Source organism: Pteropus alecto, unplaced genomic scaffold, assembly GCF_000325575.1.
Source record: "Pteropus alecto unplaced genomic scaffold, ASM32557v1 scaffold146, whole genome shotgun sequence".
NCBI classification, from domain to species: domain Eukaryota; kingdom Metazoa; phylum Chordata; class Mammalia; order Chiroptera; family Pteropodidae; genus Pteropus; species Pteropus alecto.
In genome coordinates, this window is record NW_006442107.1 from 32171859 (window position 1) to 32196679 (window position 24821).

The 24821-nt window shown below is 37.7% G+C and overlaps 1 protein-coding gene across 1 annotated transcript in view; it reads left to right on the top strand.

The window, feature by feature from the left end:
- The window catches only part of RAB12 (RAB12, member RAS oncogene family), a 26228-nt gene extending 2523 nt beyond the window's left edge, over positions 1-23705 (top strand). The window contains exons 2-7 of the mRNA XM_015595654.2: positions 7-156; positions 12355-12415; positions 18779-18917; positions 20910-20999; positions 21601-21705; positions 22726-23705. Of these exons, the coding sequence (XP_015451140.1) occupies positions 7-156; positions 12355-12415; positions 18779-18917; positions 20910-20999; positions 21601-21705; positions 22726-22839 (659 nt within the window). The 3' untranslated portion in view covers positions 22840-23705. The remainder of the gene's footprint in view (positions 1-6; positions 157-12354; positions 12416-18778; positions 18918-20909; positions 21000-21600; positions 21706-22725) is intronic.
- Positions 23706-24821: the final 1116 nt, after the last annotated feature.

Sequence of the window (24821 nt, forward strand, 5' to 3'; positions counted from 1 at the left end):
TGTCAGGCGGCCAGGCCCGCCGGAGGAAGCAGCCCCCCAGGCCAGCCGACTTCAAGCTGCAGGTCATCATCATCGGCTCCCGCGGCGTGGGCAAGACCAGCCTGATGGAGCGCTTCACCGACGACACTTTTTGCGAGGCCTGCAAGTCCACCGTGGGTAAGGGTTGGGGGCTGGGCCGGACCCCGGGCTGGAACCTCTTGCAGCCGGCGCTGCCCTCCCTCGGTCCCCAGGGCTAGTGCCTTTAGCTCTGTCGGCCTCGTTTTCGTCGCGTCTGTGAGCCTTTCTCCAACTGTATGGCCCTGAGTGGCCTTGCATTCGGTGAATGGGCCTCTCGGTGAAATCTAGAGGGAGGGGGAGGCCCCGTAGAAGCCCCTCGATCCTTTTCCCGAAGCCAGACACAAATTTCGTTGTAGTCTCCACATAGACTTACCCTTGGAGCCTCCTGGCCCTCCATCCTCTGCTGCCACAAACCCCTCGCGCCCCACTTACGGCCCGGGTCGGAGCGGGTTATTGAGCACAGGCGTCTCAGCGGCCCCTCCCGCAACCTCCAAGTGCGGTCATGAGGCCATGGTGATACATTAGTCCCGTTCAGCTCTCAGACACAATGTGAGCATCTCTTCGCGGAAACTCCTGGCCCTTAACATCAGTCACCCAAGAAAAAGGTGGTGTAAGGTGGACAGCAGACAGGCAGTGTAGTGAAGTTGAAAGCTATGCCCCTGGCTAGAAGCCCAAGTGGGTCGTCTATAGCTAATTTTGGTGCCTTAGCTTTGCCTCTCACGAGGAGCATTTCACCGTAAACTGAGGGCTTATTTTCTAATTCTGAACTCACTTTTATGATGCGCTAAAAAAATGAAGTTTAAAATTCTCTGTGGAAGATCTATAAAGAATATTAAGACTAAAACCACACTAAATTTCTTGCCTTAACTGTAAGTGCAGGGCAGAGGGGATTCAGCTGTACTTGTCCATGACCTCAACCCAGGACTCGCAAAAATGGAGACAAGTCCTCCAGTACCACCCAGCGGGGTCAAGTATAACAAAGAAGTAAATAGAATAACACTCCAGGTCAGGAAATACGATGTCTTCGGTACCTAAAAGTGAAACTGGAGGGGAAATTTTTGATGGAGTCAAATATACAGGATTTGGCATAGGAATGTCAGGTGGATGTGGATAGCAGTTGTTTCTGTGGAAAACCCTTTAAAAGCTGTCAAAGCTGGGGGAACCCGGTAGATGAGGTGGTTCTTCAAAATTAAGGGCAGTCACCTAAAGTGATAGGCAATGAGGGGCTTTCTTAGGGGAGGTCCAGGAATCACTGGGTAGTATTTAAGTTTGAAATTCAGAATTAAGAGCATCATTCTGTATTCTTGTACATATATTTAGTATTGTTAACTAGTGGTGGTCCCAAGGCGGTGCGATTTGGGGATGAATTGATTTTAAGTTGGCATGTAACAAAAAAAATACTACATTTAAAATGTCTTAATGAAAAATTAACTCCTCAAATTTCATATTGTTGTTTTGTTTTATTTGTGAGAATTTGTTTCCTTTAATGCCTTTTTTTTTTTTTTTTTAATAGAACATTTTGGAAATATGCGTGCTCTCTGTACCCGGTTTTTAAAATGTTGACCTTGGAATCATGATAGTAAAATTCAGTAGCATAGCTATACCTGTTTCACATATCCAATCTTGGGTCATATAAAGTTCAGGGAGTTGTTAAACCATGAGATGAGAGTGTTTATGCTGTTACTTTAGTACCTGACATAAATAAGTTAAAAGCAATTCAGAATTATCAATATTTATGGCTCCACACTTTAAAGTACATGAAAATAGAGAATAATATAGTTTTACTGTGTGATGAAGAGAAACCAGCACAGGCACTAAGGAGCGGATAATAGGGATTGAGTGGATGGTAGTATGATAGGAGATGGATGAGCAAAGGTGTGCTTTAGAGTGGGGCAGAGGAGAGATGACGAAGGGTTTTCTAAGCCGAGACCACAGTGAAACAGCACCTCTACATTCTGGGAAAGACTCATTAAGACACATCAGGAATGAATGTTTCAGGACCTTGACTACCATGCCAAGGAGTGTGGACCTTAGAACTGGAGCCGTAAAGCCTCTGAGTACGGCTTGGGCATGGAGTCGGTCAAACTAATTGGGCAGGATTTCATAGGATATTTGGGAATGAAGAAGAAAGTGGGAGGCAAGGAGATCAGGCATTTTGTTCCTCTGTCCCCTTAACAAACAAACATACATACACTTGTTCATGCACGTATGTCCCCCACCACTACCACGGTGGGATTCCTTGTGTGGTTGGATTCTTGTCTTGCTCATTTTTGTTTCCTCCATACTTAGCCTGTGGTACTTGGCTTGATAAGTGTTTATTAACTGTAGGAAGTTCAGACAAAGATGGTAGCTTCTGGTCTGTTCCAGAATGTGAAGACACTTTAAGAAAGCTAATTAACCCTCCTTCAAGCTCTGCCTCTGAGTTGCTTTTTCCTTCTACTTATCAGATCACTTACTGAGCACTTACTGTGTGTTGGGTCCTTTGCTACCCACTGGAGACTGTGGTGAATAGGACGTAGTCTTTCCAAATGTGGCCCAGAGTCCTGGGGAACAAGATGATCCAGGTTGACAAGAGCAGTGGTAGAGATGTGTACAGAATATTTGGGGAGCACAGTGGAAGTCCCTCCAACCAAGGGTAGAATGAGGAGCAGTCGGGAGGCTTTCTCCCCATTGGAATGCTGTAAAATTCATTCTTCAAGTTCCTTTAGAAAAATGCTATTTAAATATGGTATTGGGTGTGGTGTAGAATTGCTGTTGCCTCACCTGAATACCTGCCATCCGAGCAATTAGCCCATAGGTCTTTCTAAGGCCAGTTTGTCAAGTTTCATCTCTCTGTAGTACAGTCAGCTTTCACATAGAGAAAGATTCTCTTCCACCATAGCACTTACTCTTACCCTGTCCGGGCTTGCAGTGTGGTCTACTCATGACAGCAGAGTCTAGAAAAGACCATGCACTCTGTAGCTCAAAGGGGAAGAGTCTGAGTATGTGTAGACCAAGGTGCCTCACTAAATTGATGGCCTTGGTAATTCAGAGACTAGAAGAGAGTACCTCTGAAGTGCCTTTTTAAAATGAATCAGATTCATCTGGACTTTTTATAAAAGAACGTAGTGGAAATCCCCAGGGATTTGAGATAATGAACCTATTTTGTAAAATGAGCAAATTTGATTTTTTTTAAAAATTGTTAAGTTGATTTGGATCTAAAAGACAAAATTCACCAGGGTATAAAAGCTAAAAAGGCTGTTTTTAATTGACTAATGAAAATTGTCTAGATGGAGTATTATTTTCAAATGGTATCTTGTATTCATGGAATTGAGTTACTCAGCTATAGCTAGCATAATTGAAAGTGTCTTTAAAAAATACAGGAGCAGCTTTTTGAAGTTTGAGAAATGGATAACTAGTTGGTTGTAGAAATTCACAACTAACATGCAAAAAACAAACCCATGAAAATATCAACTTTTGTTTTATTTCTGTGTAACTATTAGAAGCTAGCTGCTATTTTGTTTGTATTGAAATGGTTTTACCAGCCAGCACCCACCCCTACTCCAGCATCATTGCATTCTGGGAAAAACACTAGAGTTATGTTGAGGACTCAAGGCTCTTGACTCAGGCTCTGCCACTCAGTAGTTTGTGATTTTAGATAAGTAATTTAGTTGTCTGCACGTATAAAATATAACATTCTATTAGTTGTAGCTATAATTTGTTGAACATTTACTATACACCAACTTACACATGAGAAAGCAAAGGCCCAGGGAGTCAAATAACTTAGCCACTGTGGCACAGCTGGTCACCAAGTGGTCAGGGGCAGGGCTACAGTGAGTTCTTTCTAACTATCTGTTCTTTAGCTTACTTTGAGATTTATGCTTTGTGTTGTGACATTTCTGATGGATCAGAATTATGAAGCCCTAATTTTATCCTTCCTACAGCCCTACAAAGATAACAATGTCATCGATTTCTGGTATCAGTGAAGTTGACTCTCTAATTATGTCCTCATCATCACTTATCACTTACCTTCTGGATATTAAAACAATGCTCTAAGAATTGCATTTCTTAGCTAAATATCGAGTCACATACCTTAAGTCTTTTTCAGATTTGTAAGAATTTTCTCAAACTTGGCATTTTAAATATAGTAAAAGTAGAAGTAAGGTGGTATAGACCAGAATTCTGATTTTTCTGGACAGTAAAATTTCCTGCAAAGTGCTAGAGGCCAACATAGGATTGCTAATTCTTTTATTTTGCCAAGTAAGAGCATTAAAAAAACAAACATTATTGCCAGCTTTTCCAAACAAATGAAAAAGAACCCCCACCTTCACCCACCCGCCACCCCCCCTACCCCCCAAAAAAAGAAGAAAGACAATATCAGAATTAGTTCTGAGACACTCTCTACGCTGGTCTTTGTTTTCCTCATTTTGCAGCAGTGTGTTAAACTTCACAGGCTGGCTCCTGAGAGCATCTGGTCTTAGAAGATGATAGTGCTTTACTGAAGCCCTGTTTTCACTGTTGTTGGCCATAGCTCTTGTATTCTCTTTGAGAACACATCCCTTTTGGGTCCTGTGTTGAGATGGTGCACTCAGGATGCCTGTTCCAAAGGTAGGGAAACTTCATGATGCATTTTATCAGGACTAGCAGTTGAGTTGGAAGCAGAGTCAAGGGGTCCAAGAAACAGGTGAATGTAAATCCCCAGCAGAAATGGCTTTCTTTGGGTCTAGCCTTGAATGTTAGGTGACATGACTGATGAAATGCAGTCCACGAGTGTGTCTAGTTAGCTTTATCTAGAATTACTGGGACATTGACTACTTGTATTTTATTCTGGAAACTTAAGACAGATTTGTGTTAGACAACCCAGAATGAGTGTCTAATATTGGATTCAAATTCTAAACTGTATTTTATTTTGCTCTTCTGAAGTTAAATGTAGTCTTTCAAGCCATGGCCAGTTTGCCTAAGTATTTCACTTAAAAGGGAATTAGAGAAAGTTGTCCAAAATTCCCACTCCAAAAGCCCAACACCGTAGCGTTCCAGTGTTGTTTCACTCCCCTGCCAAAATGATGTAACACGATGACTCAGGGAGATGTGGATATGAGAGGAACTGATACGTCTCGGTTAACAGCTTTTATACCAGAATATGCTGTGCATTGCATGATTAGGTTTATTTAATGAACTTAATGCAAATGGATTGGCTTGTGGAGAGTGTGTCGTTTTTTGTGAAATAAAGTAGCCTATCTTTCAAAGAAAGTATGGAAGTGTGGTTGCAATGGGGTTGTTTAGGTTGAATAAAAATCTATTTAAAGACCTTGCTTAAGTGCCTTCAGCCTTTCTTTCACTGTTCTGCACTGGCACTGAAGAAGAAAGGTTTCATTATTCATGATAAAGATCCAGATTCTTAGAGGTTGCTTCTCTCCCTCCAGTCTGTGGCGTCTGCCAGGAGCACTCTGTTAACAGATCTTGGAACTGGCTTGAGAAGGCGGAGTTGATTCCTTTGAGAACTGATAGGTCCGAATTATTCTTCAGCCTTGGGTGCCAGATACATTGTTCTAATTAAGTATTTGAATTTGTAAAGAAAACATAGCTTTATCCAGTAGTCAGCAGATATTTTTGAGAAGCTGTTCATATCTGTGTAAGACACCATTCTGCTAACCATTTTATAGGACACAAAGCTAACACCTGCTCACCTGGTCGTCCTTTTCAGAAGGGGAAGTAAGTTATGGAGATAGCCATAATAAAATGTTAGAAAAGAAGTAAAATGCTTTGCTGTTGTACTTCAACAGAGGAAATATTTATTATTTTCCTTTTGTCTTTTTGTTGCACCTTTGACATTTGGAAAATATTTGGAAAACTAAAACTAGAGACCTAAAATAATGCCCTTAATTAAATGTAATTATGGTGTTTTTTTTTAAAAAAAAATCCTTTTCCTTTAAAATCAGAAAACAACACAGGATTAACAGAATACTGTATTCCACGGAAAACCTTTACCCCCCAAATCTGACAGCCTCCACTGTTTAGTTTCTGATGCCTACATAATGCCTTCTTGGTTTAAAAAACAAAACAGCAACGCGAAATTCCACCCCAGACAAGCTTGTGATGGAAGTAGCTGATGAATAAAACTCTCCTGGTTTTCCCCAGCTTAATTTAATGCAGAAGGTTTAGGACCCCCTAAGCCAGGACTAAGGTGAAGGAACAGGCCCCTTCTAGATGAGGAGCTTCGTTATTCTTAAGTGCTGTCTCCCCTCCTCAGGCCTGTTAACTCAGCTCTTGTTGACTGCTAAAGAGTCACACATGTACCATCAAATTTTCACTTTCAATTTTTCACTTAAAAACAGTTGCCCTTCTCCTTGGACACTACTCTCATCTAGGTGTTCCCCCAGGTGAGGGAATAGTGTGGGAAGTGTGACTTTCGGAGGTAGGCTCACAGTGCTGAATTTCAGTGCCAGCTCTACCATAGGCTGTCAGTGTTTCTTTAAGTGAGTGACTTAACTTTATTTTCTTCATCCATAAAAAGAAAAAAAAAATAAGTAGGACTTATTTCCTATCTCCTGGTACAGGAATAAGTGGGGATAAAATACGTACCTGGCCTAGAAAAGGCAATTATAAATGTCAGTTACGTTCCCTTCTCTTCCTAATTCATATCACTGATGTAAAGCCCTGAAACACTGTAAAAAAAAAAAAAAAATCCCTTATCCTTTGGAAATACATAGTGAAATATATACAGGTGAATACGAAATATCAAAATGTAAACACATGACCTGGGTTAAGTACAAAATCCATTAAACAGTTCCTGCATTTTTATGGACCCAATCTGAGTAGTAAAGTGTATATTTTTTGCATAAGAAGAAAATATTACTGATCCACCATTTGCTCATCTGGGGTTTTTTTGTCCCCCTCTACCCCCCCTACTTCCTCCTCCTCCCATCATTATTCTTCTCTTGTGATCAGAGGTCACAGTGACTCTGCCTTTTCAGATAAGGGTCTGTGCAACCAGGGAGCAGAGGAAGGCCTGCACATGCAGGAACAGTCTGTCCAAGCCAGCCAGCATCTGTCCCTCACTTTTCCAGTATTTCCCTAGCAATGCAAAATTCTTTTTCAACATTAAATAAATGTTTATAGCTCCCTTCCAGTTATTCCTTTCTTGCTCATCAGATATGGTTGTGCAGGGAGGAGCATAGCCTGGAGCTGTTCAACTCAAGTTCAAATCTGTGCTCTTAATACTTAAGAGCTTGGTGACCTTGGGCAAGTTGCTAACCTCTCTGACTTCAGTTTTTTCGCCTAGAGGACAATAATAGTATCTGCCTCAAAAAATTAAGAGAATATACTGCAGCGAGTTAATATACACTTTTAAAGCCTTTAGACTAGTACCTGAAGCATAGTAAATACCACAAAAGAGTTAGTTCTTAATCTTTTTACTAGAAGAAGGGAATAAATCCCTTTCTGTGAAATTCTTTCATGCACATATACTTCACGGAAATGGAACTGCCTGCCTGTACTGATGGGCTCCGAAGTGGTGCACGTACTCAGCTCCTTAAGCCTCTCCTTTGGTAATCTCTCCCTACCTGATGTAGTTCATGGTGTCTCTGTGTGTTTGTTCCAGTCAAGTACAAGGCTATCTCCTTGTTCCTGCTTATGTCAGGGACACAGAGACACAGGGTGGTCTTTATGTGCTGGAGTGAAGACATGTCCAACCTAGAATGAAAGTGAGGCAGACCTTATTAAACTTAGGATAGACATTTGATATTCTCAAGCTCGATAAGCATGTTTAATGTCATAGTTATTTTGCTATTTTAATGGTACCTACTTCTGAGACAATGAGAATATTTTACAATTATAGTAGTTTCTATTTCATAGAATACTCAAAGTGTATGTAGAAATCAGGTAATATTAAATAATAGGATTTCACAGTTTCAGATGCCTTCAGTTCAAGAACTTAAAAAGATGGGCTACTGACAGCCAGTTTTCATTATCTTTTTTTTCTTTAATATGGTGCTTTCTGGTGGGAACTTCTGTTGTATTTTGCTTTGGTAGATAGTATTTAGTCAGAGGACTGGCCTTACATTCAGGTAACTTGTTTGCTAAAGTTAAATTTATCTTTATGTAACCTTGACACATTTCTTAATTTCTCACTCTCAGTGAAAATGCTGGAAATCCTCTCCCTTAGTAAACATATCCAAAATTGGATGACACTGTATAAGGTATATATCCTTGAAAGAAAGCCAGTGTAAAAATTTAAGATAGTTATTATAAAGTGTCAGTAACTTCACAACCTAAAACTTAATTGAGACTTAGTTCAAAGTCTGAAATCTTTCAACTTCCTGAAAGTGTTAAGCAAAATAAAAGCTGAAATTTGGTGGTAGAATGGGACAGAAGAAAAAAGGGAGGATGTCCGTTCAGCTGTAATCATAGGCATGGGCCATGGTTTTACTTTTGCTTTTATTTAGCTTTTACTGGAAAAGACTATGCAGAAAGATACTTCTATTTATTTTTGCTATTTTCATTTTCATAACTTTTTATGGCCCAGCAAAAAGAAATACAGTAACGTTTTGGAAATAGTTTGCCTTAAGGGGAACTTACAAATTTAACAACACCTAAGTACGCCAATTCTTTATGCTATTGCTAAGATTTATGAAAGACAAATACAAAGAAAAAAGACAAATTGCAAAGTTAAGCTTTGTTATTTAACAGCTTGATTGTGGTAATTCTGGGTCATTTGCAGAACATTTCACTTTTCCTTTTTTTCACACATCTGACTTTCATTATAACAACTTTTCATTGTGAGCAATGTTATAAATTTGAATCTGGGTTCTGCCATTCAGTTGGCATGTGCTGTGACCTTAAAGCAAATCACTTTGTCCTCTTTTCACTCTGGAGTTTCCCTCTGTAAAATGAGAATAATAGTGCACTCCTCATTGGCTTGCTGCAGGGATCCATATATTGGATGTCAGGCACAGCATGTTTGACAAATGCCCACTATCGTTACTGTTAAAGATAATTAAGATCAAGAAGACAGTGATACAGGGTTTATAGCCTTGTGACCTGTGTCTTTTCTGATTAAAATATTTCTAGAAAGACTTGCATAACATTGGTAAGCTTAAAGACAGGTAAGCTCCTGTTGACAGAATAATTCACTTTGTGGCCCACTCCCCATCTAAGTGGCTGAGTAAACTGTTGCGGTAATAATCCCCTGGGAAGAGCATATTAAGACTGCCCCATCCGCTAAGGATTTGCCATCAATGATAGGAATTGTAGGAGAAGTGAAAAATTCCGTTTCTGGGGTAATGTATGTGTGCTGAGCACCCCTGCTTTCACTGCTCCCCTTCTAATGCTCTGCCCACCAAACACAGTCAGAACATCTGCCCTTCCTTTTAAGTGTTGGGGCTTTTTTAAAACACTGGGTTCTGGATTTTCCTAATTTTTTCTCGTTACATATCCAGCATTTGGTGGAGAAGATGGGGCAGGTTTTCATTCATCAGATTTATTGAGTTGTTCTTGTGTGCCAGGCAGTGTCCTAGGCTTTCAGGAGTCAAGAGTGACTGTGTCCTCACAAGGTACACCAACAACAACAACAAAAAAGGAGCAACAGTGTAGTAAGGGCTAGGAGAGAGTTCAGGCTCAAAAACTGGGAACACAGATGAGGAATGAGAGTAAGAGGTAGAGCCAGAAGGGTTCAGTTAGGAAATCAGTAAGGACTTAAAAGGTTTCTGGGCAGACAAGGAGGTTCTTTAAGAAGAGAGAACAGCAGAGAAAAGTATTTCTTTGCTAAATGCATGGGGTGTTAATTTAGGTCAGTATTGACAGCTCTTTGAGGGCAGGGACTATTCCCATCAACTGACGGAGCGGTAGGAGTGATCGCTTCTCCTGTTAGTCAAGACACCTATAGGAAACTGGGTTTTCAACAAGGGTTATAGATGGAAATTAAGTTGCCACTCTTTTTGTCCCTATTTGTTTATAAACATTGGTCCTAGACATTCCTCCTTGGGAATTTCTCTGTGCTTACTTTTCCCAAAATAAACTGAGTATTTAAGGCTATTAATGACTTGTTACCTTTTATTAAGGATCATTATTATTTCTATGACATGGAAATATTAAAATAGACAACATTAGGAGATACCTTTGACTTGATGTAAGAAGGTTTTTAAGAATGTTTGGTTGTATACTTTTATACAGGGTACGTTTTAAGCCTTAATTTGAAGTAAGTTTCCAGTTATTACAAGCCACTTAGCATCTGTTAGATTTGGTAAAGGATATTTCATTTAAGAGAGAAGACTATTTTAATAAGCTGTTTTCTTTTATGGAGTTTTAGATTTAGCCACTGGACATTTCTCTGTTGTTAGTTACTTTGTCATTGATCTACTCACTAAAACTAGATAATCTTCATTTTGGCTAAATTATTAATCCTATTCACTGTCATCTTTGCTTTGTTTTCCTATTAAAATTAGTAATGTATATATAATCATATGATGATAACATTACCACTTGTTTCCTGATTTTGAATGTTAATGCCCTCTTATTTTTATTCATTAAACTTTGTGGTTACAAAATAGTCCTAGTATAGGATTGCTAAAGTTAGTTGAAAAACTAAGCCTGACATGTTCAGGCTCAGAACAATTCTTAGAAGAGACAACAGCCTGATCAAAACAAAAATTATTTGCTCTGGCTGTTTCAAAGGATTCTTTTAGTTGATTTGAATCAGAGCTCACAAAAGAAATATTATCTGTGAATTCTTTTCATTAAAGTAGCAGCCACAGTGATACATTTTACAAAAGTTACAGCTCCCTTAAGTAAAACCTTAAAAAAAAAAAAAGTAACTAGAAACAAAAGTAAAATAGAGTAGTAGTCATGACAATTCAATTTGTAAATCGCCTTCACAGAGTAACATGGTGAGGTCCCAACTTGTTGCTAATACAAGGAAGACAGTATTTTGTCATTGAGCTGTATGTATCTTTTAAAATCAGAACATGGGAAGTATCTCTAGACTGCAGTTTGTGCCTTGTAGGCTATCACTTTAAGCTGTGTTCTTTCCTTGTGGTTGAGTCATTAAGGAACTCTGTTTGAGGATATTGGTGGTACACAAACATGCTTCCTGTTTCAAGGCTGTTTTAGAGTGTCATTTGACTCTGAAAAGCAAATGTGTTCCAGAACTGAAAGTAAAATTGAATTAACCAGGTTTTATTCAGTGGCATTTACAATTGTGTCTGGTGTAAGAGATTAAGAATTAAAATGTAGTAGAGTATCCTCTAGCTTTGTTTTCTTGTGACATTTGGTATGCACCTTCTCTGTTTTGTACAAGTAAGGCCTGCTGCCCCGCCCCCACTCAGAGTTGTAAACATGTCCTTTGGTATTGCATTGGTGTCTGCAGTGTGTTACTAATTATAAAAGCCCGTCACATGCCTTTCACTTCACCTCAAGAACCTCATCTGACTTTGAAGTGCTGCATCAGTACCCTGAGATGGAGAGCCTGGGAGTGAGGCCCCTGTTTTCTTTGTGGCCCTGCAGCACTCCCTGGCACAGCTGGGCCCTGCCCGGTTGAGGCCCCACAGCCTTGGGACCCTGGATACTACAAAGCAGCCAGGAAGTAGTTCCTGTAGAGAATATGTAGTTCTCAAATTTAGCCAGCATCAGTTGTGAAAATTGTGTAAAAAATGTTGTTCTGAAATATTAAAGTTTTTTATAACTGAGAAGCGTATAAGGTAACATACACAGATTGAAATTTGGTTTTAAAATTATCTGAAGCTTAAGGCTGAATTGGAAAGGGACAGTGATACATAATGGTTTGCTTCTTAATATTAAAAAATAAAAATTTGCTATGTTAATTTGTATGAGTACATTTTAAAAATATATTTTCTCTCACATTGACAATGTAATGAAGTCGTTTATAAATTAACTAAATTTTATGTGAATGCTAAAAAATTAATAATATCTAAATTCAGACTAAAGCTTTTTGAAATCAAGATTAAATTTTCTGTTCTGTATAAGAATTTTCCCCAAGATAACATTATTTAAAGCCATTTGTTAATGCGATTATTAAATGTATTTTAAATGGCTTTTATGCTTAACTTGTGGTAGTAATAAATTTTAATAGCAAATGGTACATAAATAGTTCAGAGTAAAACATAACAGATTGACTTTTACAGTTGTGTATTGAAGTGTAGCATGACCAGGTAGTCACAGATACTGGTGTACTTCTTCTTTTCCCTTTTGGGATTTAGTGATATCAGTTTTTTGTTTTTCTGATAATATAAAAATGTACAAATAAGCTTATGTTAATGACAAATTGCATCTTAACTTTTTCTTCTTTATTTGATTTATTTATAGGTGTTGACTTTAAAATCAAAACTGTAGAGCTAAGAGGAAAGAAAATTAGATTACAGATCTGGTAAGTGGAGAATCTGCACCCAATAATTGCCATATGTGTTTAACAGTCCATACGCTTGTCTAATAAAATTAACCATCTGAGCTGGTTTGCCTCTCCTACTTTTCCTCTCATTTGCTCATGTTTAAATAAAATGAGTGTGTGAGAGAGAATTTAGAAGAGTCTCTTTATTTCATACTCCATTTGCACATGGGGAGTTGTGGAAAAGAAAAACGTTACTTTAATGATCGTTTGGAGCCTTTATGCCTCTGTTTTCAAATCATTTGACAAAACTGTCATCACTAAAATGATTGCTCAAGTGTTCGTCTTCATGTTTTTAAAGTTATTTTTTTGTTTAGTATTCAAAGAAAGTCCAGTATGTTTCTAACTAGATTTGCACAGATTCAAGGCAGATCGCCTATAGACAGTTCAGGGACTGTCCTTGGTGACACAGTGCCCCCATTAATGCCAACTAGAAATGAATCCACAGCCCCTTTCTCACATTATTCTCGTGCGAGAGACCAAACCAGCTGTGTTATAACTGTGTTCAGCTCTAAGAGCTTCCTGCTGGCTCTTCACAGCCCACAGTGGGCTTTGGGGAACCAGTCTGTGGAGAAAGGGTCAGGTCTGGTGGTGGCTTCAAAGCACCCTCTGCGGTGTCCTGAGAATGCCCTTTTGTTTTTAACGACATGGCTGCAGTGTACTTGGCTCACTAACTCCTCTCGGCAGGTCAACCCTCGCTCTGAGTGTCTGTCCACCATATGTGTGTTTGCTTTCATCTGCGTTAATTGCTGCCTCATCTGTGGCGTCATCGGTCACCTAATGCTTGAATGTTAGTGCCATGCCTTCATTCTTCATCCGTGTCCCTGTCTGGGGCACAGCTGCAGCCGAACCAGCCTTGCTTGCCCACCGGAGGTGTCTGAGGTAATATCTTCATTTGATCATCTGTGACTATGCAACCCACTTTAAGAAATTGTTGGGTTTCGTTGGGGTTTTTTGTTTACTATCTTTGTTTTTCATATTTTGGTTTTTGACTTGATTATGAAACATTAAGCGTCTTGCCTAAATACTTAATAAGAAAAAAATGGATTGTTTCTTATTATATTAGCCCATGATTGGAAAGGCAGCAAACTGTTTTGTGTAATGCTTCCAATTTTTTGAACTCTGGAAATGGCAGCGAGTATCTTTGACATGAGCAGCTATTTCTAATTATAAGCTCTTTAATGTAAAGACCATCTTTAAAAGGAGTCAGAGTATGTCTAGTTCTGTACATAGCACTTGTGGGTGAGACGTTTTGGTGGAGACTTCCTCACGAAGGAGATATAACTAATATTAGAACATTCGAGAAGCTGGCTTAGTGGATGACAGCAGTGTCTAAATGATGACACTGTGGTGTATCTAAAAAGACGTAGCTTAAAGAATGTACTAATACTACAGTACCACCTCAGGCAGTAGTAATCTGATGTACAAAAGCGTGTCCGAATGCTCTCTGCCTCCCTGGAGCTCTGCCCACTGAAGTCTGTGCTGGTAACATTGGGTGCTTCTGGAATCTCACTGTTGTACCTTTGAATCTGATCTAAGAGAGCCCTGCGTTATGGATCCCAGTCCATGGGGGAAAGTGTGATAGTGCAGTTCTGAGAAATGCATGGGACACTCCGAAAATACTGTCTTGGATGTAAAAGCGTTCCCCCAGATAGTTCCTCCTCTGCTTCTCCTTGGCTTATCACTCCTCAGACTTCATTCTCGATATTTTCAAAACTGTACAACATTGGTGAAGAATATAACTAAGGAAAGAAAAATTAGATTTAATGTATTGAAAGACCGATTGCACATTTCCTATGGGGAATACCCCAGTGATGTAGTTAGGAAGTAGGACTTGTCTTTTCCTTCAGGAAGAGACATCATTATTATTATCCAGTAGGTAGAAAGGAAATATTGGAGTCATGGTTCATTATTTAAAGTTAATACCCAGCTTATTTTGGAGTCCTTATGCTGTTTCTTTGTAATTTGTTTTGTCATTGCCATGTTGTCATCACTTTAGTGTCACCAGTTGAGAGGATAGGAGGAGCCAGTGTAATTGCAAAGAGCTCTTCAGAGCAACTGCTGATGACAGCTGTGCTCCGATTTTTAGACTGTCATCCATGGAAGCATTGCCAGTCATTGCACTTTTTCTTGATGATTTCTGGATATAGCCAGTTTAAGCTAAAATATTATTTACTATAGATTCCAAAGGTTTAAGGTACCAAAAGCTACAGATGTCATTGTCACATTTTTAGGCCACACTTTACATCATTGCCACATTTTTCAGTTCTTTCATTATCTGTGGTTAGAAAAAGGACCAATTTCTCATCTCTGTAAAGTGTTTCTATACGAATGTATATAAGAACTTATAGTATGACTAAAATTAAAATGTGTCTACTAGAATATAGTTTCATGAATTTACACCCAAACGCTATCCTGGAAATTATACACGGTGACTTAGAGTCATTGAGTTGAAATGGGCTTGAAGCCATGTCTCCTATCTTTAGGCAAACAGAGAGTTAAAATGCTTCCTATAAGGGCCCCTCATTTTGTCCATCATACCAGTCTTCACTGTTGGGGAATTTGGTTTTCACCAGTGTTCTTATGTTGACACAAAACTCCTTTCTTTTCATTCTGTGCTTGAAAGAGGTAGAGCACTTCATGTACTGAAATTGGTTCCTGCCCTTCAAATGAGTAATTGTGTCATTTAACTGGAATATTAAATACAACAAGAATCTTCGAATGTTCAAAGCATCATTTATTTATCAGACTGAAGAAACAGAATTACAGGAATTTTTCAGTTTGCACCCAAAGCAGAGAAATAGTAACATCACATGCTAACTATAGTGATGATTTAGCTGACATTATTAATAAACTGCAAATCTCTAGAAATTGGCTCTTTATCGCCACATTAAAAATTCAGGTTCATGGAGATCAAGAGGGGAAATATTAGGATGCTGTATCTTTATAGAAAGATCAAAGCGTGATCAGATTGGTATCATTATCTAATTTTTTGAAAAGTAGAAATTTGTATGCGATTTTTTGGTACTGGCATATAGTAGACATTTAATATATACTTGTTGAACTGAATCGACATTTCTTTTTTTAGTTTTTATTTTATATTAGTTTCAAATCGACAATTCATTTATCCTGTTCTTTGACCATATATGATAGCAGATAATTTAGTAGGGGAAATAAATCAAGCAATTGAGCTTTTGAAAGAAATGGTAAATAAAAAATTTTCATGACCCAAATATTTTGGAAATATGGCCTAGTCTCTTACAGGAAGATGCTTTTCTGCCTCAAGCATTCAGAGCCAGGCATAAAAAGATGGAATTTAAGGAGTGGCCTTAAATGGAAAATGGCGAACTCTTAATGTTTTCTCATTGAAATTTTTGTAAACTAAACTTATTTGCTCGTTTATTTGTGGTAGAATGATTGCCTCAGATTTTGCGTTTAGAAGTCTATGTCCTCTTTTGGTATGTTTAACTTAAAAACAACAGAGACAACTAACTTCTTAACGTTTCTGAGATGCCTCAGTATGCTACTCATGCAACAGGTTTTTTAAACTATATCAAAATGCCTTTGATTGTTGGATTTTTATTAAAACTTCTTTTAGATCTGCTGTACAACATTGTATCTATAGATAACAATAGTGTATTTTATACTTAAAAATCTGTCAAGTGGATGGAACTCATGTTGTGTTCTTTCCACAATAAAATAAAAATAACTTTTCAAAAACTTTTATTATTTCTAATTTCTCTATTCTTCATCCCCAATTTCTGGATTCTAATTCATTGAATATGTATAGAAATTAATGTGAAGTTGATTTACACTAAAAGCCAGCTTAAAGTTACTGAGAATACAGATTTATAAAATGCTCAGTGAAGATCTTATATCTGATTGCTGTTTAAATTTGTGGCGCAGCTCTATTGTGCTAACCACAGATTTTAGAGCAGAAAAATGTGTATTATTTTTGCTTTTTAAAGTAATCAATGAGAGATGTTATTTCTTAAAAGTATTCAAATAGCACAGAATATTTTTTAATCTTTAAAATATTAAAAATATTTGATCAAACCCTTATGTCAACAAGCCACAACTTGCGATAGGATGGCAAACCACACTATGAAAGATTTGGTTCTTTATTGGTTCGAAAGTATTAATTATGCCCCTAAATGCCGAAGATTCCAGAAATAATTTTATTCATTGATTCCTTGTGTAAATGAAATGATATCTGAATCCTTTTCACCTATCTCGAAGGTTCTTATTAGTGTGGACTTTAAGTTCTTTTTAGAAGTCCTAAAGAATTCAGTTCTGATCTTTCATATTCAATTTTTCAATTCTTTGGCAGTTCTGGGTCAGAAAAATTAAGTTTATTTTGCTTTGAAATGACATAAACTTTCTGCATTTTACACCTGTAACCTTTCGTTCAGCACATGTTCCTGACAGCCCACTCTGGGCCAGGTGCACTGCTGGACCCTAGTGGACAAAACAGAACAGCCCTCTGGCCCTTCCAGTCAAAGGCAGCAGGGTTGTTACACCTTCTGGAACAAAGCAGATGGCTTTGCTTTTTATGTGAAAATGAATTTGTCAACAAGCCTTTTTGGGTTGTTTGGGTTTTTTTTCTTTTTTCTTTTTATTCTTTTTTTGTATAATATCAGTAATGTGAACTAATTGGTGGCAAGTCCAGGTCAAACGAAGCCATAAATTATAGCGCCTTCACCAAAGGGTGTTTTAGGGACAAGTTCCACAAGGTGCACCTCAAGGGAAGAGGTGTTTGGGAAACGTTGCACACTATCACCCTCACCCCCGAAACTCACACTGCTGTGCCACAGGCTTTGAGTGTCCTTGCAGTGAAGAACCTTAGTTTTGTTACTCCCTTGCCCCCAGCTTACTCTACCATGACCTCTGTGGCACCTGGGACTATGCTAGGAGTTACGGTTTTTTGGGAAAAGCTAAATTATAGGTGATCTTTAAAAGAAATTTAAATTTCCTAATCAGAAGCTCTGCTCTGTTGAGCCTCATTTGTCTCAAGCAGTTTTCATTGCTTATTAAATGGGGAAAATAGGTCTCAGCCAGCTTCTGAACACACTTGGTGTGCTTATGTCATTCTTCATGTTGAAATGGTCAGCTTCAGCCTGGAAAATAAGTTGTTCTTAGATTTCAAAGTAGCAGTCAGAGAATAATGAACTTTATTGTATTCGCAAACCTGTTTGGTATCTCCTCCTCTCCTTCTCTTTGACCACTTACTCAGTTTAGTCTATAGCATTTTTCATTAGTAGGGGATTCTTATCAACAACTGAGGCTTTAACCAGCCCTTGAGGTTGGTTAAAGGAGAGTTATAGGCTTAAATAGTTTAAGTTATTTTCCATATGTGTTCTCCTCATTGATGACTGCCTCCCATAAAAGGGTATTACATTTTCCGCCATTTTGCACCTCAGGAAACAGCTCAGTTCAGGAAGGTCACGTTCTCCACAGAAGCAGGAATAGCACCCTGGCACCCGGGACTCTACAGGGAACTGCACCAGCCCTGCTTGCTGGAGCAGAGCTTATCAGAAATAGCTGTTATCCAACCCAAATAGGACTCGAGTCAGTGCTTTTGAGGAAATTAGGGAAGTAACAGCATTTATATCCGTTACTATATCAATTTATAGAAGCAAAATACCTAGAAAAACCGACTTGAGCTTAATACTTTATGACTGAAAACAGTCTAGTATCAGCCCATTACTAACTCTCTTCATCTTTGCTGTTCTTTTCCTGTCCTAACAATTTTCCTCAGTGTAGATTGGGGACTTAGAGTCTTCTAGAACAAAGTCTATGGTTTTGTGGGGGAGAAAGGTTGGTCACATGCACTTGTGTAATTTATAGTATTAAATTACCTCATACTTTTATAATTCTTGAATGTTAAAAAATTCATTATAAAGCTAACTGACTCAATGAGGTATAAGTTTAGAAATCAAAAATTACTTTTATGCTTAATGATATTTCCGCATGAGTTTTCACATTGGAAAAACATTTTATTTGAAAAAATTAAAATTTTGCTATGTACGGTATTTTAGCATCTTTAAATTATGTGGAATCTACCTTCTTTGTCTCCTACCCTTTATTTTATTTTTGCCATGAAATTCTCATTTTTTTATTTTCAAAATCTTGATTTGAAAGAAATTGGGACTTTATGTTTTTGTTTGAAAGTAAATCAGAAAAGCTATCCCCCTTGCTTAATAATATGAATATGCACAGAAGGGATGAGTTGCCAGGTGACTTGGAGGAATCCTGTTGGGGCTACTGCTGTCTGTTTGCAGTGGAACATGAAGTTGTTCACAATGGTTATTGTTTGGGAACTGATTTTTTGCTGCTGTTTCTTAGGGACACAGCAGGTCAGGAGAGATTCAACAGCATTACCTCAGCTTATTACAGAAGTGCCAAGGGGATCATATTAGTATATGATATTACTAAGAAGGAGACATTTGATGATTTGCCAAAATGGATGAAGATGATTGATAAGGTAGGTGTTGCATTTTTCTCTCAGATGTGAACTCTTCATGGGTATTGATCCTTATAAAAGGAAGAAGGAGAAAACATATTTACGAAGCTTGCTTTTACACACTACACATTGTTTAATCTATACTACAATCAAAGTAGGTATATATGTCCATTATCCAGAATCAGCTTAAAAATAATAAAATCGGGGTTTTCATTCTGGTACCATGGGCTCTCTGACTTCAACGCCCAGATGTGCTCATTCCACTATCAGGCCGCTTCCGTGGAATTGGGTGTGGGACATTCTCATTTCTGCAGAAAGTTCACTTGGATACTCATCTTGTAAATGACCACAGAGGAGATGGCCTTCTCCGCAGTGCCTGTAGACACTCCAAGGGCCTTGGTCATCCACCGGACATCTGCCCTTAAAATTATAGATGTCCTTTAGTTCCTCATTTTACCCTTTGGCTCATGATTTACTATATATAGATAACCTGTGTCTATATGATTAACGTAAACTGTGAGTTTCTATCTAAGAAATGTGTACCCAGAATACACACTTAGAAGACGACAGTTGGGGGTGAGATGTGGTGGTGTACAATGACTACATTTAGAGAGTTTTATTCTCTTTATGCAATAATTTGATGTTTAGTTCTCTTGCATAACAAGCACACTCAATATGTTATAAATTGTATTAAACCCATCAGTTAGATAATGTTGGAGAATGTTTGCCAATTTTACCAAGCCTGTTATCAGTGTGTGCCTCTTTAAAATATGTTAGGTACCAGAGTTACCAGGGTTACAGAGATGCCTTAGGACCTGAGCCGGCCCTGCCCTCAGCCTGCTCACACTCAGTTATCTCTCATACCTGGGCTTGGGCTCTGTGATGGCGTGTTGCTGAAACTGATTTCCTCCCGTGCTAAAGCCACAGAGTGTGCTCCTAAGGAAATTTAAAAGGGCAGTCCTCGTTGCTGGTTAAAATTTTTGGAATGTAATGAATTTAAAACCAGAAGCAATGCCCTCAACTCCGAGGGCCCCATTAGGTACTTGTGTTTGTGAAACCTGCTGAGGTCTTGAGATCTAGTGCTCTCCTCTCTTGCATACTTGACTCTTGCTTTTTCTTTTTTCTTTTTTTTTTTGAGGAAATGTCGTCATTTCTTAAGTGCTTTTTGTGTACCAGGCACTGTTCTTATTCCACACCAGCCTGTTACTCTTACCTGTACATAATTGATAAGAAGACCAAGACCCTGAATAACTTGGCCAAGGTCATGCCATTCAGGTTCCTTTTGCTGCAGTCTATCTCAAATGATTTTTTAGAATACTCCATTGAGTTATTCAAGAGATTTTAACCTTTTTAAAGAGAAATTCTGTTGTGCCTATATATTTTTAAAAATTTAGAAATGTAGCTTAACTATTTTCCTGATTCCTCTTTATTATAGAAAATTTGGAAAATCAAGAAAAGCACACAAGTAAATTTTAAAAATTTATAATTCTGCCATCCTAAAAAAAAACAAATTGTATTCACACTCCATTTAGTGTTGCATCCTTATTTCACTAAATATTCTATTATGAAGGGCCTTCCTGTATTATTAAGTGTTCTTCCAAAAGCATATTGGTTTTCCTTTTTTTATGGCTGAATTATTTTATATGCCTTAACCTATTTTATTCTTCATCTGTTTTGTTGGACTTTCAGGTTTTTTGATTGATTATCATTTTAAATATAGAGCTATGCCTTAATTTGAATTATTTCCTTAGGGTGGATTCTAAGGAATTATTGGTCAAAGGCTAAGAACACTGTGGCTCATAGTGCCTGTTACCACGTTGCTTTCTAAAACCGTGAGCCCTGTGAGAACCGTCTGTACACCACAATAACCAGTCCTGCCTGGGACAGAGGAGGTGCTCAAAGATTTGTGGAGTGAATGAACAAATGAATGAAAAATGTTAGATTGGTTTACATTTCCTGTCAGCATATGACAATGCCCATCTTTGAAATGCAGCTTCTTTTAAAATTCCACAGTATGCTTCAGAAGATGCAGAACTTCTCTTAGTTGGAAATAAGTTGGACTGTGAAACTGACAGAGAAATCACCAAACAGCAAGGTGAAAAGGTGAGAGACACGTGGGGAGCTGAAGAGAGAAGTCACAGCCCCACACTGTGTACATTTAGCAGTTGATACACTTTTAACAAGTGACTTATTTTTTTAAATTATGAAACAATTACATAGTTATCACTCAGTCACATCCTTCTCATATATTTGCTTTTTTTTAACTTTCTGCTCCCATAAATCCATTTTGAAATGGAAGGAAAAAACCATGTTAGTATATGCTGCATTATTATCTAACCTGGCATTTTATACAGAGAAACATTTTATTTAAAACGTAAAATTGCTTTCATGATTTTCTCTTACTCCAATGTATTTTAACCTTCCTTGGAGAATCAGTGATATTCACATTTTAAATGTCAGATACGTGACAGTTTCAGACAAGAAAGTTCCAGTATCACTGTAGAGATTTCATTTTTTATTTACTTAAAATATAGGAATTTGTTGTACTCATGAACTTTATAGTTGAGCGTAAATGAGACTTCACAAATTTTAGTCCACCTCTTCTCTTGAAGTCCAAAAGGTTATGCCTCCCCCAGTCATAGGCCTTATGCTCATACATTAGACTAAGTTGTACCCATGAAGAAAAATTAATATTTTTTCTTAGTTTGCACAGCAGATAACTGGGATGCGGTTCTGTGAAGCAAGTGCCAAGGATAACTTCAATGTGGACGAAATATTTCTGAAACTCGTCGATGACATTCTGAAAAAGGTAAAAAAAGAAAAAAGAAACTACGTCATGAAATTATTTCATCTGAAACCTGTTTCCTGTATTATTTCTTGGTTGTAAAGTTTTTTATTTCAAAAGCGAGTTACCGTAGTTTTCCTTAGACTTAAGAACCAGGTGACATTGTCACCTCGGCCAGAGGCATCCAGGTTGCTGTTAGCAGCAGCTGTTTCCCATCTAGCGGTTTTCAATGTCCTTGGTATTGATGTCCAGTATGTATTTGCTTAGCTTTAAATATGGTTTGGTAGAGTAACTGGAGCCAGTATAACAACGTGCCATGTTTATTTGACATTTGCGCTTTTTTTTTTTTTCCTGTTTTTCCACAAGGATTAAGTTAGATACAGAGGGTCGAAACCTAGTGAAATGTGCAAGAGAGTATCTCAGCTGAGAAGCCCCAGTCCTTGCCTCACTCAAAGCTTTGCTAACAGGAGCCTTTTACTGCCAAGGCCTTTCTGTGGTGCTTAATGCTAGGGAAATTGCTAGACAGCTCCACTGAACAGCAGCAATTTCTTCAGGCATCTTTAGGCTTACATTCAAAGGCTTTTTAGCAAGAACTTTATGTTGTTATTACATATAATCTGCTCAGTTCAGACTTAATTCAGAAGCTTCTAATAAAATGGTTGTTTATATAATTGCCAAGAGAGGTTATTTCTTTCTTCAGTAATAATATAACCCCCGAGAATGCAGAACAGTTTTTTCATTTATTAATGCCTTTTTTAAAGTTTCTATTATATGAGATTATTAAAGTACACGTTTATGATGAGGTCCATCTTGTCTCTTAGACCAGAGGGTATGAGATAGGCTGGACAGTATTTGTGTTGTGACGTGATACACTCTGAACCCAGTTTTTGTTTTTTTGGCTTAATATTTGAATGTTTAATTAAATTTCAATGATTGGAGAGCTTTATATAAAAATACTTTATTCTTATGTAATTATACGATTTGTGAAGCACTTACATATATATTGTATAGTTAAAATGCATTTGTCTTTTGTTTATCCTGAAGATGCCCCTGGATATTTTAAGGAATGAGTTGTCCAATAGTATCCTCTCATTACAACCAGAACCTGAGATTCCACCAGAATTGCCTCCGCCAAGACCACATGTGCGATGCTGTTGATTTGCTACTTTGGAGAAAAAGTGGAAACGATTCCTGGAAAGGGGAAAATGTTCTATTCTGCACTACAATCATTTTGACAATTTCCTTTCGCACTTTGTAATCCAAGTCAGAGCTATACACTAACTTGTAAATATGCAAATATGCAATCCTGGGTAAGTTTTGGTTATAAATTACATATTTCCCTCCAAAATTATATTTCATTCATTATCCCAGTGTCTAGTGTACATACACTGGGAAACGTAGTACTTCTAATATGAAGAATGGGAGAAATGAAAGGTATAATGTTTCTTGAAATAAATAATATAATTGTTTTTGTTAATTATATTATGAGGACAAAAGATATTCTAATAAGAAGAAAGAATGTGGTGCTTTGCTTACTGTTTTAAGGAAAATTTATAAAACTAAAGACTTTTTTTTTTAAGCTATCTTTAGTGCTTTTTCTTTATTCACAAGACATTTCCCCCAGTGGTAGCACCTTTGAAGTATGGGAGTGTTTCTACCACAAAGCAAAAGCTCCATTCATCACTGTCATTGAAGGTTATTTATTAATGTTACGTAATGGTAGAATATTACTAGTTAGAAGGTAGGATTTGACTTGGCCCTGAGGCCTCAGAGTCTCTCTCACAGTTTCTGAATGGACATACCTTATGCTTTTAAGAACTACAAAGATTCAATAAAGAAAGAAATGTTTTGAAACTATAGAAGATTTTAAAACAACGCTGCTGTCCTAAACAAATCCTGTTTAAAGGAATTTTAAAGAGATACATTTTACTATATCAAAGAACATACACGTATTTGCCTAAAAAAGTCTATACCTTTGTGAAAATAAAACTGCTCCCCTTTATGATGAAGCTTATCCCCGTTAAGCCTAGACCGTGTTCAATTTTTTTTTTTTTTTGGGTCTGATAATGAATTTGTGAACTCTATCTTTGGTATATCTTTTCTTAAACTGCACTGTTTTGTTTAGTCAAGATAAATAGGTAATTATGTATTTGAATAACTTGGTGTGTCTTGAGTGTTGTGATATGAAAAGCATTGTGGTCTTTCTACACTAATGAAGTGCAAATAAAATTTTGTATTTATGAATGACAGTTGAGTTGCCACATTTATTTGTGTAATTATAAACTGAATATCTGGCAGTTCTCTTCATAAACACCACCTCTTAAGCTTTTGAGTGTTTTAGACATGAAAAATAATGTCCTTCGTGTGGGAAAAGTAATTTGGCAGTTTTTCAAAAGGTTAAACACTACAATATGACCCAGCACTTCTGCTTCTGGGTATATTCCCCCCAAAAATTGAAAGCAGGGACGCAAAGTGTTCATAACAGCATTATTCACAATAGCCAAAGGTGGAAACATTGAAATGTTCATCACTAGATCAGTGGATAAACAAATCATGTGTTCAAACAATGGATTATTATTCAGCTTTTATTAAAAGGAAGGAAATCCTGATATAAGCTGCAACATGAGCGAAGTGTGTTATGCTAAGTGAAATAAGCCGATCACAAAAGGACAAATAGTGTATGATCCTACTTACATAAAGGACCTAGGATAGTCAAATTTGTAGAGACAGGAAATGGAATAGTGGTTGCCAAGGGCCGAGGGTGGAGAAAGTATAGAGTTAGTGTTTAATTGGGACATTTAGTTTGGGATGATGAAAAAGTTCTGGAGCTGGATGGTGGTGATGGTTGCACAATAATGTAAATGTACTTAATGCCACTAAACTAAATGGCTAAATATATATTATATCCTCAAGGAAAATTTCTTTTTAGTATATGTGCTGCCAAAGCAAGCACAAAATTTCTAATGTACATATCTTTTGTTATCCAACGGTTAATTATGGATTGTTCCAATTGTTTACCCATTGTCTCACCTCCACACCTGCCCTCTGTGCTCTACTTCTCGGGGGCTGAGACTCTAAAGGATTTGTGAGACCCTCCTGCTCTTCATGTTAAACCTGCTGATGGGACAAACTTTAAGAAC